Source organism: Pan paniscus, chromosome 10, assembly GCF_029289425.2.
Source record: "Pan paniscus chromosome 10, NHGRI_mPanPan1-v2.0_pri, whole genome shotgun sequence".
Lineage (NCBI taxonomy): Eukaryota > Metazoa > Chordata > Mammalia > Primates > Hominidae > Pan > Pan paniscus.
The window spans coordinates 124,023,362-124,040,394 of NC_073259.2; the positions used below are offsets into that span (position 1 = coordinate 124,023,362).

The window sequence follows — 17,033 nt, forward strand, 5'->3', positions numbered from 1 at the left end:
CTTCTAATATGACACCAAACCAACCTTTAGGAAGAGAGGGCACTGGTTTTGAGCCTGGGGACATGATGACCAAAACCACTGGGGAAGATTCTCAGCTTTGGCAGTTGATACAAAATACCCAAGGGCCAGGGGCTGCTGCTTTAGCTCCTCTGGTGCTTCTCTAGAAAGAAGACGCTCACCCTGGCTCTGAAAAACAAAAATCCCAAAAACATGATCAGCATTTATCTTAAAGCTTGAAAAATGAACTTTCTTCAGTTCACTCTGCACACTGCAGTGAGTGATCCCCTTTGTGGCAGCATCTCACAGAAAACAACAGGTGATTGAGAAAGGTAAGCAGGGCCGGCATCGTCTTTGCTGCACACATAGAGAAGATACCAGCAAAACTGACAGCCTCAGTCAAGTAAGTACAGATTTATTTGCTTGGGTTTCTTTTCTATGGGATGTAAGATCTATTTCATGGCATTATGATGTAACAAACTAAAATGGAAAGATTACAATCTCTGACAGCAGAAGGCTCTACCACACGCAGGTGCTCTTTCACCAGCAACCAGCCAAAGACACACAAGCGCACCAGCCTGACCAGGACAATGTGACACCAGTATGTGCACAGCACAAAAGGTCCTGAGCTGCCAGTAGTGCAAGATCTGCTCACAGAGAAGCCATGTTTTCATTTGCAGCATTCCCCTTAATAAGAGACTCCTGGAAGAGGCTATGTTTTGCTGCAGCTGACACTTTTCTTATCTTTAATTCTTTTAGCTAGCTTCAACAATTGAAAATGTACCTTTCATGCAAGCAATAAGTAATGCATTTGTTTTTAAAAGTCTCTGTTTATGCTGGGTGCGGTGGCTCACACCTGTAATCCCAGCACTTTGTGAGGCTGAGGCGGACAGATCACTTGAGGTCAGAATTTCAAGACCTGCCTAGCGAACATGGTGAAACCCCACTCTACTAAAAATACAAAAATTAGCCAGGCACAGTAGTGCACGCCTGTAATCCCAGCTACTCAGGAGGCTGAGGCAGGAGAATCCCTTGAACCCAGGAGGCAAAGGTTGCAGTGAGCCAAGATCATGCCACTGCACTCTAGCTTGAGCAACAGAGTGAGACTCCGTCTCAAAAAAAAAAAAAAAAAAAAAGCCTTCTGTTTGGAAGGAAAAAATAATCTGCAGCTACTGCATCAAACTGTATCAATTCTGAGTTGGTTAAAAAAATAAAAAATTTGCTGCCACTTTGAACGCATTCTTTTCCCTGCTGTAATGTCTTAACTGGATATCAAAGAATGTTTAATGGTTCAGAAAAAGGAAATGCTGAAAGCCTCTTGGAGGTCACCTGGCTGCAGGTGCTCAGGATTGAAAAAGGCCACCTGGCTAGCTTCAGAACAGCACTGTCTAAATCATGGCATTGAATTAAAGACTTTAGTGCTTAAGGCTCCAAAAAAGGGAGAAATACAGGATATCTCTGTTTCTTACACAACTAACATTACACTTCAATAACCAATTCTTTGTTAATGCATAAACTGAATTACAAAAACAGGTACTGGGAGGTAGTTGCTATTATTCCATTTCACAGATAAGGTAACTCAGGCTAAGAGAGGTGAAGTTAGCTTGTCCAAGGTCACAAAGCCCGTAGGCCCAGAGCTGCAATTCAGAGTTGTCTTTAACAGACTGTGGGGCATGCATTCTTAGCTGCTATGCTACTTGCCTCCAGAATTCAAATTAAACCCAACTTTAAAAAAATAGACAATGTAACATTTGTGTTTTTCGTTCCTATCACAACCATTTCCCATGAACAAATTACCATTAACTGGTAAGTACTGCAAAGGAAACAAAGACCCTTAAAACTCCTTCCTTCCAGAAGAGGGTAATAGGGGCAGGTATAACATGGGAACAATCTGAGATGCCCTCCTCTGGTCTTACCTGCTCTGTGACTAATCTAAGCTATAAACCTTTTTTCTCTCCATCATCTAATAAATTCAGTGCTGGGAATAAAAGTCCCCCCCCGCCCCCGATGAAAACTGAAGTCCTTTATGTCCATCTTTGTGTCTAAATAAATGAGTGTGAGCAGGCTGCTTATGCTTGTTCAGTCTAAGATACCAGACATAGCTATTTTTCAAAGTCTTAACTCCCCAGTCTCATAACATTTTAAATAAACAGTACAATACAGTGATGCAGCAGGAATCATCTAACTGAAGCAAAGTTACCACAAGCTGTGGCAGAACCCTCTAACTCTTAAATCTTCTGTTGTTCATCCACCTCCAATATCCCTGAGATATTTAAAGATGAAACCAGTTGTAAGCTCTGGTTTTTTCCTTAATACTCTGGCGTTAACCTGGACACATCTGTAAAATCAATCTCCTGGCGGCTCTTGCCATTCCTGCAGGTTGGCTAGAAAGAAGAAGGCTGCAAAATGACTAAGCCAGGACACGCAAAGAACACGGCAGGCTCCTTTCAGAACAAGCCATCACCAACGTGTTCTTCAATCAGCACAATTACTCTGCATGTTGAGTAAGTACGGTTGTTGTACTAATCTCTTAAAAGCCACTATTTTGGCAAAAAATAAAACCATTAAAAAACTGGGAAGCAGCAAGCAACTAGAACTAATTTTTGCTAAGAAAACAATGCATAAAAACCCTTGCATCTGTAATAGGACTATTCTTCTGATAAAACTTATTCATCAGAAATAATAACACATTTATTTCAAATTCCTGCCTTCTATTCAAAATGGAACCATAGTTAGTTTCCCACACTTATTTCTCTTGTACCAAGGACCCAGACCATCAAGAACTGTGCAAGTAGGAACAAGATGATCAGATGTCCAGTGGATTATCTTCCTGAAGGCTATGGTTGTCTTAAACAACGTACTCCAAATCATCCTTACCCGACTATGCTGGAAGTGAGAGCCCACACCAATTCCAGAAGGAGAGCCTGGGGAGGGTACTGGGGAAGAGTTGGGAGAGGAATGGAGGTTCCCAGTCATTAATATGCCAATATCATTGTCCATATCATCTGGGAATGGAAGGTCAACAAACATATCATCTAGAGGGAAGGGGGGAAAAAAAGCACAAAAATTAAAAAGATAGTCCATATATCAATATCATAATAATCCAACTTAACCTATGTCATGTTTTGTTGGCATATGGCTATTATGGACACACACTGTTAATAACTTAGATTCAGTTAGGACCTACTGAGTGCAAGCTATTACAAATTATTCTTTCATTCTGTACTCTCTCCAATGATCTCCTTATGTACAGTATTAACAGAATGCCATAAAGAATATAACATAAAAACCTACACTCTGCATAGCCTCCAAAGACACATAAAAGTATGGTAAAAGAGCTAAAGCAACAATTTAATCATTAAAATTGACACCATTCAAAAACACAGTAGACTCCATCTATGTATCCACTTAGCATCTAAAACACCAGAGGCTGAATGAATGCATGTTAATGAGTGTGAACTTGCCCTGAAAATGGAGACCTATTCCAAAAGCAAATCAAAGCACAATGTTTTCTCTCTTTTTTTTTTTTTTTTGAGATGGAGTCTCCCTCTGTTGCCCAGGCTGGAGTGCAGTGGCACGATCTCGGCTCACTGCAACCTCTGCCTCCTGGGTTCAAGTGATTTCTGGCTAATTTTTGTATTTTTCATAGAGATGGGGTTTCACCATGTTGGCCAGGCTAGTCTCAAATTCCTGACCTCAAGGGATCCGCCTGCCTCGGCCTCCCAAAGTGCTAGGATTACAGGCATAAGCCACCATGCCTGGTCCAGCATTTTCATTAAGAAATCCTCCCCGACATTATAAAAGTAAGGTACACTCACGGCAGAAAATTTGTAAAGAAAAGTATAAAAAGTGAAAACCATCACCTAGAACCCAATCACCATGATCATTTTTTTCTATGATTCTTTTATTTTCTCATATATTTGTTATTCTATTGTAATCATACCAGATATAAAATTTGGTATCCTTTTCCTCATCCCATTTACCATAAATAAACACTGGTAGGTGTTATAATTTCTTCAAAAACAATGCAAATGGATACTGTGTTGAGTGTTTTATAGTTTATAAATAATCATCTTTTTAAACAAATACCTTAACAGATATTCAAAAATTTCCATTAAGAATAATCAAATAAGGGTTTCTCTATAGCAAATTAGATTGCCATAGACTAGCTAAAGGAAGGTGCTCTCTTCATATTGCTTAGTACTTCATACATTTCAAATCACATCAGCAAATATTTATTGAAAGAGTGGCACCTAAGTACAGAACAGTGCCACGCAGGTATTATTTTTTGCCTTTAATGAAAAATGGAAGAAAATTAATTGCCCAAACAAGGAAAATATTTATTTGGTCTTGCTAATTGTGCAGATAAATCAAAGCTTTAAGACCAAATAGATTCTCAAACCTTCTATCCCCTCTTTATAGTTCCTGGGTTGTTTATTACAACACAGAAAAGCCATGCGGCAGCCCAATGATTCCATACTCCGGCTCTGCCCTGCATGAAGGTGAGCACTATCCATACAGGTCTTCTACTCACCATTGTTGGGGCTAAACCCATCTTCATTGGGGTAGTTGGCTGGAGCCACCTGGATGGTTGATGATGTTGGGAACACCAAGATGTGTGTACAAGAAGCATCTTGAGGGGTGTTGAGCTGAGATGACTGCATGTTCAGTGCAGTACTTCGGCCAAAAACAGAGCCCATTGTGACAGCATCTTTAAAGAAAAAAATAGAATTATATCAATCAATGAACAACCCCAGAAATGAGGTTTTCAGAGGGCCTGATCTGGAGTGGTATGAGTCTGATGAAAATGCCATGATAAATACACATTCAAAATTGAGTCCAATTGTTTAAATATCTTCAAAGAAACTGACTCAGAGCACATAGCTGTCTATAATAACCCAAGTTTCATTTCATACTGAAAAGGTTAAGATAAAATTGGACCAAGTCCGCTAAATGTTTTAATTACCTACGTAAGAAGTATTTCTAAAAATAAACACCCTACTTTCTTTCCTCCTCTGGTTGTCCACAATTTATAAAGTACTGTTCTAAATGGTTAACAATCCTATAGAGATAGTACCATAAAATCAATACATGTTATAAAACTTAATGAATGCTTACTACATGCCAGCATTTGTGCTAAACTCTACATTCAAGTCATCGCATTTGATCATCACAGCATCTGAAGGTAGGAACTATGATCCCCATTTATAGATGAGGACAAAAGCACAAAGAAGTTACGTAACTGCCCAAGTGGTAGCAGCAACAGAGGTAACCTATAGTCTATAAGAGGACATCTGTCTCTCACTGGATTGATGACAAGTAACCCCATTCTCACACCACAATACTGTTGACTTTTATAAGGAATAAGTGGGGAAGGTCCCCCATTTGATTCAAGAAATATCTGGATGGTAAAGATAGGTTATAAAAGTATAAAATCGCTTAGTTGCTGGTTTTCAAAAACCAGCCAGATTCTTAAGAAATTCTGTGGCCACATGTTTTGGCCATCCACAAATGACACCTACATCTATTGAGAGCTTACTGTGTACCAGGTACTGTGCTAACTGCTTTATCCTTGTTTGCCTTCCCATTCATCTTCAACAATATCAGAGAGACTATAGAAATTTCCCTTCGAGGATGCTGAGAGATTCTGCCAAATGCATGTCTTCAAAAGGATATTCAAATATGCATCATTCTGGTGTCTACTTTAGTAGTTCTTTGGAGGGTGATCTTCATATACTAACAACAAACTGGGGTCAGGTAACAGTCATTAGCCATGACTCTATGAGATCTCAATGATATTCAGAACTTAGTCTCTCCCCCGAGCTATGGTCAACAAACATGATAAAATCACAAACCACTCCGCATGGAACGGATCGAATGTTTTCCATCTTTAAGCCCCAAATACAATCTTCCCTTATAGAAATATAATGAAGACAATTCTACACTTGTCTGTGGACTTAAGTTTGAGTGGACTGAATTGATGTGATATGTAATTAATGACAATGACAAGAAGAAATTTACCTGGCATCACTACAAAGGACCCCTGGGGCTCCATGGCAACCAGGCAGGCACTAAGGATAGAAGGAGAGTCTGCGGCAGAGATTCCACACATCCGGCACACATCCTTGAGCTTTTTGCTGATTGTCTGTAGTGAACATTCTCCAAGGAGGATACTCCAATCTGAAATCAAATATCGCAGTCATACACAGTCTTTAGAAATTCATACTGATGGGAGATTTGAGCTTTTTAGCAGTTCTGCCCGGTAATTGAATTTCCAAGGTTGGGCCCTAAAGGGAATTATGGCTTTACATATGTTCCCCTCCTTGCTATAGAGAATGTTACTCGACTTCTATTACACTTCACTAACAAAGGAACAAAGGCCTACTATTCTGTGGCTGAAGTCATGTCTGAAATGACCTTTGAGAGTCCAGCACTAATCCAGTCTAATCTACCTAGACCAGATTTAGGCACTTAGAGTGCTTTTCCATGATGACAGCAGTGTTAGCTGCCCTATCCTTTCTCCTCCTTCTCAAGGTCCGATTCTTTCAGTACTCTGCTCTGGAGGAGAGCACTGGCAGGTGGAGGTAAACCTGAGTTTTGTTTATTGTTGTAGGTTAGTTATTTCCATGAAAGTCAAACAGCAGCAGAAATGAAGAGAAATAGTTCTTAGAACACCCAAAAGAGCTCACAACGAGTGTGAGTGAAGTGCTCCAAATGATGCCATACTAATAGTGGAGAATGAAAAGTTGGCATAAATTTCCTTTCTAATGTTTATTGCCTCCAAACAAAAGCATTATACCTAACTGGAGCACTGTGGAGGATTATGTTACTCTGAGAAGTGGAAAGCACTTGGTCCCCTCTTCTGACCTCCCTTACACACACGAACTATGCGCCATTCCTATGCATCACCCCTGCTTTCGGATCCCATCTTGCTCATAAAATGCCACACCAGTGCAGGCTGCTCTACCTCCACACTTTTTTTCCCCCAAATAAGCTGCCATTTCTCCCCTTAAAGAGCAAGTGAATGGAAAACTGTTTCCATATTCCCAATGAACCCCAAACTGAAGTGGCTGAAATAAAAGTGGCCAGGAACATGAAGAATGTTTGTTTTAAAACTATGGGAAATCACAGATGTGAGCTTCATATTTCAAACCAAGTACGAAAGAAAAGGCAGTGTGTATTTCATCATAAAGACTCTGGAGATAAGAAACAGAAATTCACAAAGCTGACTCTGAAACCTAAGGCTCCTGTCACACACTGTCCCATGGAGATGCAATGTGGCACAGATCTTGGCTCCCCAAAGGAAGGAGCTGTAGATTAGTAAACAGATTTCTTGTACACTAGGTTCTTCCCGTGTTTTTATTCCTGAACATACATTTTCTTTCAATCTTTTGATGGGCTCCTCCAGTCACACATTCCTCTCCACTAAGAGATAAGGAAGAAGAATGTGCCCTTACAAAAATCATACAAAGGAAGGAGATGGCCTTAATAATTTTCCAAAATACCAAGTGACTAGACTATTACTCTATATTTTTATCCTCCCTCTTCTTTCCTATTATAGTCTAACTTTCCCCAAGGGTTAAGAATAGCTCAAAGCCTTTAAGAAATAAGATTGACTAAAAAAGCAGACTGGGGAGGAAGATAGAAAATTCTGACAGAAATAAAATGATGAATCCCCTAATGTATTAGACCTCCAGGCTCTTGATACAAGATTCATTATGATATTCCTTTAAAAAATGAAAAGGGTCTATTAGTCTACAGTACAACTTATTACTTAAAAAAATTTGTAAATGCCAAAGAAAACATTTACTTAATACATATGATGTAATATTTATATAAACTGCTGTTAAACCCTGAAAATTTGATACCAGATTTAACCTGCATTGTAGGAAGCGAGGTACACTTAGGCATTCCTACAGTGCAAGTTATATCTGTACCAGTGATTTTTGTTTAGGGATTCTACAAATACCTGACGTGAATTTCCTATAAAAAAAAAAAAGTACATGGTCTAATGCAGGGACCAGCAAACTATGATCCACAGGCCAAATCCTGCCTCCCATTTGTTTTTGTAAATAAAGTTTTATTAAAACACAGCCATCCACACTTGTCTAGAGCTGCTTTGATGTTACAACGGCAGAACTGAATAGTCACAACAGCAACCATCTGGCCTGCAAAGCTGAAAATATTTACTATCTGGCCATTTACAAAGAAACTTTGCTCACTCTGCTCTAATGTATTTGCACCCAGGAAGCCACCAAGCTAATTTGTGACATTAAGTCTTTTTTTTGTGCAGATCTTAGGGAAAAAACTTCTCCCATCTGAATGCATATATTGAACTTCTTACAAATGTGTCATTACTTAATAAGGCTTTAAAAATAATCTAGGCTAATTCATACTACTCACATAAAACTGTACAAGTAGCTACATTGGGATAGTAAATGAGCTGGGCTCAGCACCAGGCAAGGCAGCTGCTGGTGGTCAGGTGTGTTGTGTTACAGTTACAGTGCTTCCTGACTGTTAAATTTATGACAAAGAATATAAGCAGTGGTAGCTGGGGACTGAACTTCAAAAATCTGCTCTTGTAAGCTTCCAGGCTCAAGAACATCAGACAGTGGCAATGTGAATAAAGACTGCTTCTACTGGCAACTACTTGTCCTCATGAAACAGGATTTCTTTGCTGTTGTGCCACCAAAAAAACTAAAGCAACACAAAACTCATCATCAACCACCAAACAAATTGAAGGCTGTTTTTATATGACTTCAACTGTCACCTATAATCACTGATATAAAATTTTTGTCTTAAAACTGACTAGTTCTTCTCCCTGATTCAATATATAAATAAATGTTCGAAATGTGAATTTACTATCATTTTTATATTAATAAAACCCTCTTTTTGTTTTATATATTGGGGCTCAAAATTTAAGATTTTATTTGGATATTTATTTTGTTGCCAAAGAAGAGTTTAAAACTGGTTTATCCTGTACATATAAAAGAATCATAAAATAGAATCTGTTTAATTCTTACAAATTTAAACATTTTCTCCCTTAGCTCAGTTAATGACATCAGCTGAGCCCTTTTCCTCTGTTTTCTGCAAATACGTCTTCAAAAATTTCTCACCTTTAAGCTCCCCATGGCCAAGACGCCCAAGTCGCCCGATTACAACTCTCCAGGGTAGAGATGTCATTTGGACAATCCCTATGCACCACTCCCATAACTTCTGTAGTCCAATTTTACGTGCAGATACTTTACTCCTCCGTGACCTAACAAAGAAAGAAATGGGGAAGGGGAAGGGGTCCCTAGATAAATCAGAGTTATTTATCACTTATAAGACAAACACTAGAAATTCCAAAGAACCTATCCATGCTGTACCCACTTCATTTACATAGAAAACTGGAAATATTCATATTTGAGGAACGGTACAGCATTAATTTACATGCACCATAAACATCAAGTCTTCTCACCTGTTTGGTAAAGCAATATTTACAACGCAGGTCTCTAATAATTCCCCATGGAGGTCAGTGCAGGAAGCCAAAAGCCAGCGCTGGTCGTGAGACAGACAATAGCCCACGAAGAGCACATTGTATTTCTGGCTCGCCTCACCAAACGTCTCTCCCAGCTCTGTCTGCTTGTCTTTGATTGGGGCCAATATAAAGGGAGGGGAGTAAAGCTGGATTGGGCTGGGCCGCTGAAATCAAAACCAAAATCAGTATCAGTACAAAGCCATACAACTTAATGATTACAACAAAATCCAGAACGACACTGAGGGGACCCACAGGGAGTAATGGTAATAAATCGTTTCTCTCTCTCTCTCTCCAGTACTAGAGACACATAAATAGTACTGAGGACACATAACAAAATGATTGTTTAAATCATGTAAGCTGGGAAACTCAATCAAGCCAGTATTTCCTTATTAAAAGAAATTACTATTTTAGAAACTGCATTGGCCCAACTTCATTAGTTGTTAGGCAAGTGGGAAACTGAAACTACAATGAGATAATGCTACACAACCAGCAGAATGTCGAAAATAAAAAAAGAGAAAATATTGGTAAGAATATGGAGCAACAAGAATTTTTATACATTGCTGCTTAAGCTGAACAAACATATACTCCCTTTGAACCAACAAAATGCACATATATGTTTACCAAAAAACAGGTATAAGAATATTCACAATAGTATTAATCACAATAGCTCCAAACAGAAAGTTATCTAAATACTCATCAACAGTGAAAGAGATAATAAATTGTGATATAGTTAACAGAATCAGAATATTAAACAGCAATGAGAATGAAAAAACTATAAGCAACAAAACAGATGAATCTCAACAATGAATAAAAGAAGCCGAATGTGAAAGAATACAAAGTAGATGATTCAATTTATATCAAGGTCAAAGACAGGCAAAACTACCCTGTCAGAAGTCAGAATAGTGACTATCTTTAAGGGACTGGAAAGGCCACAAGAGGGGCTCTGGATACCAGTTATGTATTTGCTTCTTGCACTTGTTAAATGATATTTTTTTAATTACTGAAAATTCATTCAGCAGTACACTTATGATTGAGTACTTTTGAGTACATATATAGTTTAATATGTGTGTCTGTGTATGTAATTTTAAAAATCAAATCAACAGTTGTTACCAAATATAAATATTTTAGATTAACTGTGAAAATGTTTTAATTGTCATATTTTTTACAGCCATCATAATACACATCTTACTATTTAATAAACTACAACAGGGGTCAGCTAACTTCTATAAAAAAGAAAACCAGAGAATTAAGTTTAGATTTTTATGGCTGTCACACATTCTCCTTTTTGTAAAAATGTACTCACTGGCTAAGTGTGTTGGCTCATGCCTGTAATCCCAACACTTTGGGAGGCTGAAGTGGGAGGATCACTGGAGCCCAGGAGTTCAAGACCAGCCTGGCCAACACAGTGAGACTCCCTCTCTACAAAAAATAAAATAAAATTAGCCAGGCATGATGGTGCATGCCTGTAGTCCCAGCTACTTGGGAGGCTGACTGCCTGAGCCTGGAAGGTCGAGGCTGCAGTGACCCAGGTTCATGCCACTGCACTTCAGCCTGGGCGACAGAGTAAGGCCCTGTCTCAAAAACACAAAAGTAATAATCATTCTTACCTAGCTGGTCATTCAAGTACAGGCTGCAGGCCAGATTCAGCCCAAATCCATAGTTGCTGACCCCTGAACTACACAGCATTAGGCATGGCAGTAACAGAATGACACAATTTTAAAGCTAAAAGAGACTTTGAAAATAATATAACCCAACTCATTCATTCATCATAGGGATTCAAAACTCAGGCTGAGAAATATTCAATGACTTGCTCAAAGTTGCAAAGCTAATCTAACACTCATCAATTCACTCTCCACATGACCAGAAACTGCACTCTTAGGTATTTATCCAGAGAAAGAAATATTATGTCCACACAAAAACCTTGTACATATTCATAGCAGCATTATTCACAAGTGCCAAAAAGTGGAAACAACCTAAATGTCCATCAACTAATGAATGGATAAACAAAATGTGGTACAGCCATACGATGAAGTATTATTTAGCCAGGAAAAGAAATGAAGTACTGGTACATGTTATGACATGGATGAACCTCAAAATCATTATGCTAACTGGAAGAAGCCAGACATAAAAGATCGCATATGGACAGGCGAGGTGGTTCACGCCTGTAATCCCAGCACTTTGGGAGGCTGAGTCAGGCAGAATGCTTGAGCCAAGGAGCTCAAGACCAGCCTGGGCAACATAGCAAAACCCCTATCAAAAAATTACAAAAATTTAGCGAGGCATGGTGGCACATGCCTGTAGTCCCAGCTAATCCAGTGGCTCAGGCAGGAGGATCACTTAAGCCCAGGGAGGTCGAAGCTGCAAGTAACCGTGATCTTGCCACTGCACACCACCCTGGGTGACAGAGCGAGACCTTGCCTCAAAAATAAAAATAAAAAAATTGGGGGGAGGACTGCTTGGGGGGAGGACTGCTTGAGGCCAGGAGTTCAAGACCAGCGTGAGCAATATAATTAGACCCTGTCTAAAAAAGAAAAAAAAATCATATATTGTGTGATTCCATCTATAAGAAATGTCCAGAACAGGCAGCTCCATAGAGACAGCAAGTAGACCAGTGGTTGCCAGGGACTGGAGTGGGGAATGAGTAGTGTGTGCTAATGAATATTGTGTTTCTTTGAGGGTTGATGAAAATGTTCTAAAATTAGATAGTAGTGAAGACTGTACAACTGTGTGGAAATACTAAAAACCACTGAACTGTACAATTTTTTTTCTTTCTTTTTTTTTTTTTTTTTTTTTGGAGACAGAGTCTCACTCTGTCGCCGAGACTGGAGTGCAGTGGCGTGATCTTGGCTCACTGCAACCTCCACCTCATGGATTCAAGCAATTCTCCCGCCTCAGCTTCCCAAGTAGCTGGGATTATAGGCATCCGCCACCACGCCTGGCTAATTTTTTTATTTTTAGTGGAGACGGGATTTTGCCATGCTGGCCAAGCTGGTCTCGAACTCCTGACCTCAGGTGACCCGCCAGCCTCGGCCTCCCAAAGTGTTGGGATTATAGGCATGAGCCACCGCGCCCGGCCTGAACTGTAAAATTTTTAAAAAGAATTTCGTGATATGTGAATTGTATCTCAATAAAGCTGTTATTAAAGCAAGAAAAGTCCAGCTGAGGTTGCCTGGAGTTTTTTATAAAACGAAAGGCTAAATGTGAAATATCTTAGATATAATAGATAGCATCTGAAAACACTAAATAAAATATGATTCCCAAACTGTGTTCTGAGATGCGAGATATTCCATGAAAAACAAAAGATAACAGCAATTGGATTTATTTGAAAACTTGCATAATAAAAACTATAAATTCTTTCACATGTGATAACTTGCATAAAACTGTGCCACCCAGAGAATGAGAATTGCATGGAGGCAGGGGCCTGTTTTGTTCACTCCTGCATCCTTAGCACCTAATACAGCACCTGGCACACCGTAGATGCTCAACTGTATTTACCAAATGAAAACACAATGTTCTCGCTGCAGACTGAGGCAGAGGCAGCATTGACCAACTAACCATTACCTTAATGCAGATTAAAATGTATAAACTTCAGCAAATATTTATAACATTTGGTTCTTTTGTTTATAATAAAGTAAAATCATTTACTTCTCTCTTCCTGTTCCAAGCAAAATGGAGAAAAACGATATTACTCAAAGTCTTTTTGCCATTTATTTTAATCTAAACCTCACTTTATCTTATGAGCTCCTGATGGTGTTCTGCCTGAGCATAATAACCTTTAGAAAGGCAATAATTCATAATTTCTGGAAACAAAATAAAAAACAAGTAGAGACATTTATTTTTGAAATTCTAGAAAAATTTAACAGAGAAAACAGATGAATTGCTCATAGAAGTGAAAAATTCAAACTCAAAGAATAAACTAAACTAAAACTGCCTAAAATAGAAATTTTATATAACACTGGAGTGAATGTAGGTCATTGGCTGAGCAGCTTTCCTCCCTTGGGACTAAGCTGACCTGCACCAAGTTACAACACACACAGTGTTAACTACTTGCATCATTTTTCACTCCCAAGCATTTTACTTATAAAAGTGCAAGCATTTCATAGAGTTGTTCAGAACAACATTACCAACTAAAAATAGCAATTGGTGTTTTAAGGAGCTCTCTTATGGTAAAGAGGTGTTTGCTGGCTTTTACTAATGGGATACTTTTCATGCAATAAAATTGTGGGAACTGATTTTTGAAGGCTTTGAAAATTCTGAACATTGCTTTTTATACCTATCTTCAAGATAAGGTGATTAGAAAAACAAAGGAAGTGTAAAACTTTTGTTTAAAACATGTTTAGCTTTGGTGTTGTAAAATTCCCTTTGAGATCCACACATATCTGTAGGAAGTAGGTTTTAAAAGATGGAGTGAAAATGCATTCATTTATATACGGAAGCACTGAGGCAAGGAAAGGAGAAATCAACTTCCTCTAAGTATGTGCATCACAAAACGAGGGACCCCTGCAGAGTAAACACAACTACAACTGTTGTCCCAGGATACAGACCAGAGCTGGAAAACGCAAAGGATTTCTGATCTAAGACACAGATTAGCTTAGAAAAATAAAGAAAATAAATTTAGGAAATTCAAACATTAAAAACTAAAAGGGATACATTTATTATTGCCTAAAGTCCTACATACAAAAAACAGTAAGAATTTGCTTGCCTCTCTTCTCAAAAATTTTTTAAAGTTCAGAGAAGTAGCTCCTCTATTTAAACCTAAGAGTTAAAGAAACCTGCCAACTTGTTTTTATTCCCCCCTGAGACAGGGTCTTGCTCTCCAGGCGGAAGTGGTTATGTGATCCCAGCTCACTGTCATCTCAAACTCCTGGGCTCAAGTGATCCTTCCACCTCAGCCTCCCAAACAGCCAGGACTACCGGCACACATCACACCTGGATAATTTTTAAAAGAAAATTTGTAGAGATGGGGTCTTGCTATGTTGCCCAGGGTGGTCTCAAACTCCTAGGCTTAAGCAATCCTCCCACCTCAGCCTCCGAAAGTGCTAAGACTACAGGTGTGAGCCAACACATCCAGCCTAGCAACTCTTATATCAACGTAGAAGACCAACTAAGCAACCAGCCAATCTCTGGGTTAGATAAAATACCTCTTCTAGCTTGCATTTTAGTATAAATTTTCTAAGTTTCTGTCCTGCCAATACCTACCTCAGGGTTCTTGAGGGTCATCTCAATGCTGGCTGCAGGCCCAAATCCCGTGAGGGATTTAATGTGGATCTGTGTAGGCAGTGGTCGCCTGCACTGGCAGTACACTGAAAATGCCATGGACTTCAAGTATTGAATGTAGAAAACTTGCTCATCCTTCATTGTCTGCAGCATGTACTGGCAAGGCACAATCTAAAGACACAAATACAAAAAAAAACCAAAAACCAAAAACCTAGAAACTGAGATCTAACACACTAACAAGCAAGCTGAAAAAGGAAACGGCATGAATTCCTTACCACAATGGGGAGAGGTAACCTCAGCCTTAAAATGTATCTGTGCCACACATAATATAATTAAATCCTAATTCCTTCCGCTGACATAAAATTCTCTATCACCAGCAATTTCGAAAGATGTACGATTATGTTGGTCAAGTTATACTGTCACTTAGAAACTACCATGTTCCCATTTTAGAGATAAGATCTCAATTTATTACAGGTATTACCATGGCCCCAAAATTTTATTATATTTCTCCTTTTTATAATTACACAGTGTGTATGGCATTTTTTGGAATTATTACCTAATCATTTAGGATACAGACTTCAAAACAATGGAAAACTATCAGCAATGTACTCTGATAACTTTAATTTCAATCTTTTAATTTTACAAGATAGCCTCATTTAAAGTGACATTAAAACGAAACCCAAACATCCGAAGCATTGTTTTTCATCTATATAGAATTTTTAAAAAAATCATTACACTATAAAGCTGTCAAAGGTGCTGTGAAAATAAGCATACTCATTCACTGATGAAAGGAAATAAGTGTAACCTCTTTTGGAATGGAATTTGGCAATATTTGTCAGCATCTAAGAATCCATGTTAAAAATGACCTGAAATGTGAAAAATAAGATTATACATAAACGTGTCCTATGGCTTTATTTATAACAGTAAAGAAGTGGAGATATAGGAATGACTATGGAAAATACGCAGTCATTAAAAATGTTGCTTGTAAGAATTTAAATAATATGAAAATGTGTTAATGAATAACATTAGGTAGAAAATAAGTTATATTAAAAGTATGATCTCAACTGTGTAAACAAAAATAGAGAAACAAGCTAGAAATACACCAAAATGGTTATGGTGGTTGAATGTAAAAGACGGAATTATGACTATTTTTCTTTTATACTTTCATGTACAGGTTGAATATCCCTAATCAAAAAATCTGAAATCCAAAATGCACCAAAACCCAAAACTTTTGGAATGCCAATAAAACGCCACAAGTGGAAAATTCCGTTATCAGACCTCATGTGATGTATTGCAGTCAAAATTTAATCAAAACTTTGTATAAAGCACAACATGACTAAAAATATTGTATAAAATTACCTTCAGGTTATGTGTGTAAGGTGTATATGAAACATAAATAAATTTTATGTTTAGCCTTGGGCCCACTGCAAAGGTCTCCCATTATATATATGCAAATATTCCAAAATCGGAAATCCAAAACACTCTGGTTCCTAGTATTTTGGTTAGGGGATAATTAACCTGTACTTCCATTTTTTAAGAAAAATCATAGGCCTGTATTTATTTTCATAACAACAAAAATAACAACATCAAAAGTAAATAATAAACTTGCAAACAGTAACCTGGAGAATGAAAGAATTTCTCATATGCTCAGGTAAATTATCCAGCATTTCTGTGTAGCAGCGCATCAAGCTCAACAGCCAAAAGTTCCCAGAAGTGGAGTCCTCCTCTGCAGCATACGTGAACGGGTCCACCATGTAAATGACAACAGCTGGAGGGTGGGCATGGCTGTCTGCAGAGTCAGGCTCCGTGGGAATTCCTATTCTCTCCCTTTCTGTAACACTGGAGAGACAGTCACTTGTGAGATGCACAAAATAAACATAAATTACACGAACATGAAAAACAAAAGGGCTCAATTCTAGAGCACACAGGCTCCCTAAAGAATGTTTACAGATTAAATGTAAGAGTAACATTTATCACCTTACCAAAATACAGGCAAACCAAGCCAGAGAGCATCGAGGGCAGATGGAAAATGGCAATGTACTCCTCTAAAATGGGAGGTATCTTTTTCAACTCCCCTTTCTTTTCTGTGGTTATGTTGTACAAAGTTGTTACTAATTAAGTTGATAGTAAGTACGTTTAATAATAAAGTTTATAATTCATAATAATTTATAAGAAGTCTCAAATTTTTAACACTGCAGCTTTAGATCGACCATTGCCCCTTTCTTTTGAGAAGAGAAATAGAGCACTTCATAGGATTCACAGAATCATGAGGTCAAGGGAGAAAAGGTGCAGAAGAAGA

General features: G+C 38.3%; 1 protein-coding gene across 3 annotated transcripts in view; it reads right to left on the bottom strand.

The window, feature by feature from the left end:
* The window catches only part of MED13L (mediator complex subunit 13L), a 319,479-nt gene that overhangs the window by 7,478 nt on the left and 294,968 nt on the right, over nt 1-17,033 (bottom strand). For all 3 annotated transcript variants that reach the window (XM_034934593.3, XM_034934592.3, XM_055096226.2), the window contains exons 22-29: nt 16,354-16,573; nt 14,717-14,905; nt 9,458-9,681; nt 9,114-9,256; nt 6,019-6,177; nt 4,532-4,708; nt 2,875-3,032; nt 25-186 (exon numbers count right to left, since the gene is read on the bottom strand). In XM_034934593.3, the coding sequence (XP_034790484.1) occupies nt 25-186; nt 2,875-3,032; nt 4,532-4,708; nt 6,019-6,177; nt 9,114-9,256; nt 9,458-9,681; nt 14,717-14,905; nt 16,354-16,573 (1,432 nt within the window). The remainder of the gene's footprint in view (nt 1-24; nt 187-2,874; nt 3,033-4,531; nt 4,709-6,018; nt 6,178-9,113; nt 9,257-9,457; nt 9,682-14,716; nt 14,906-16,353; nt 16,574-17,033) is intronic.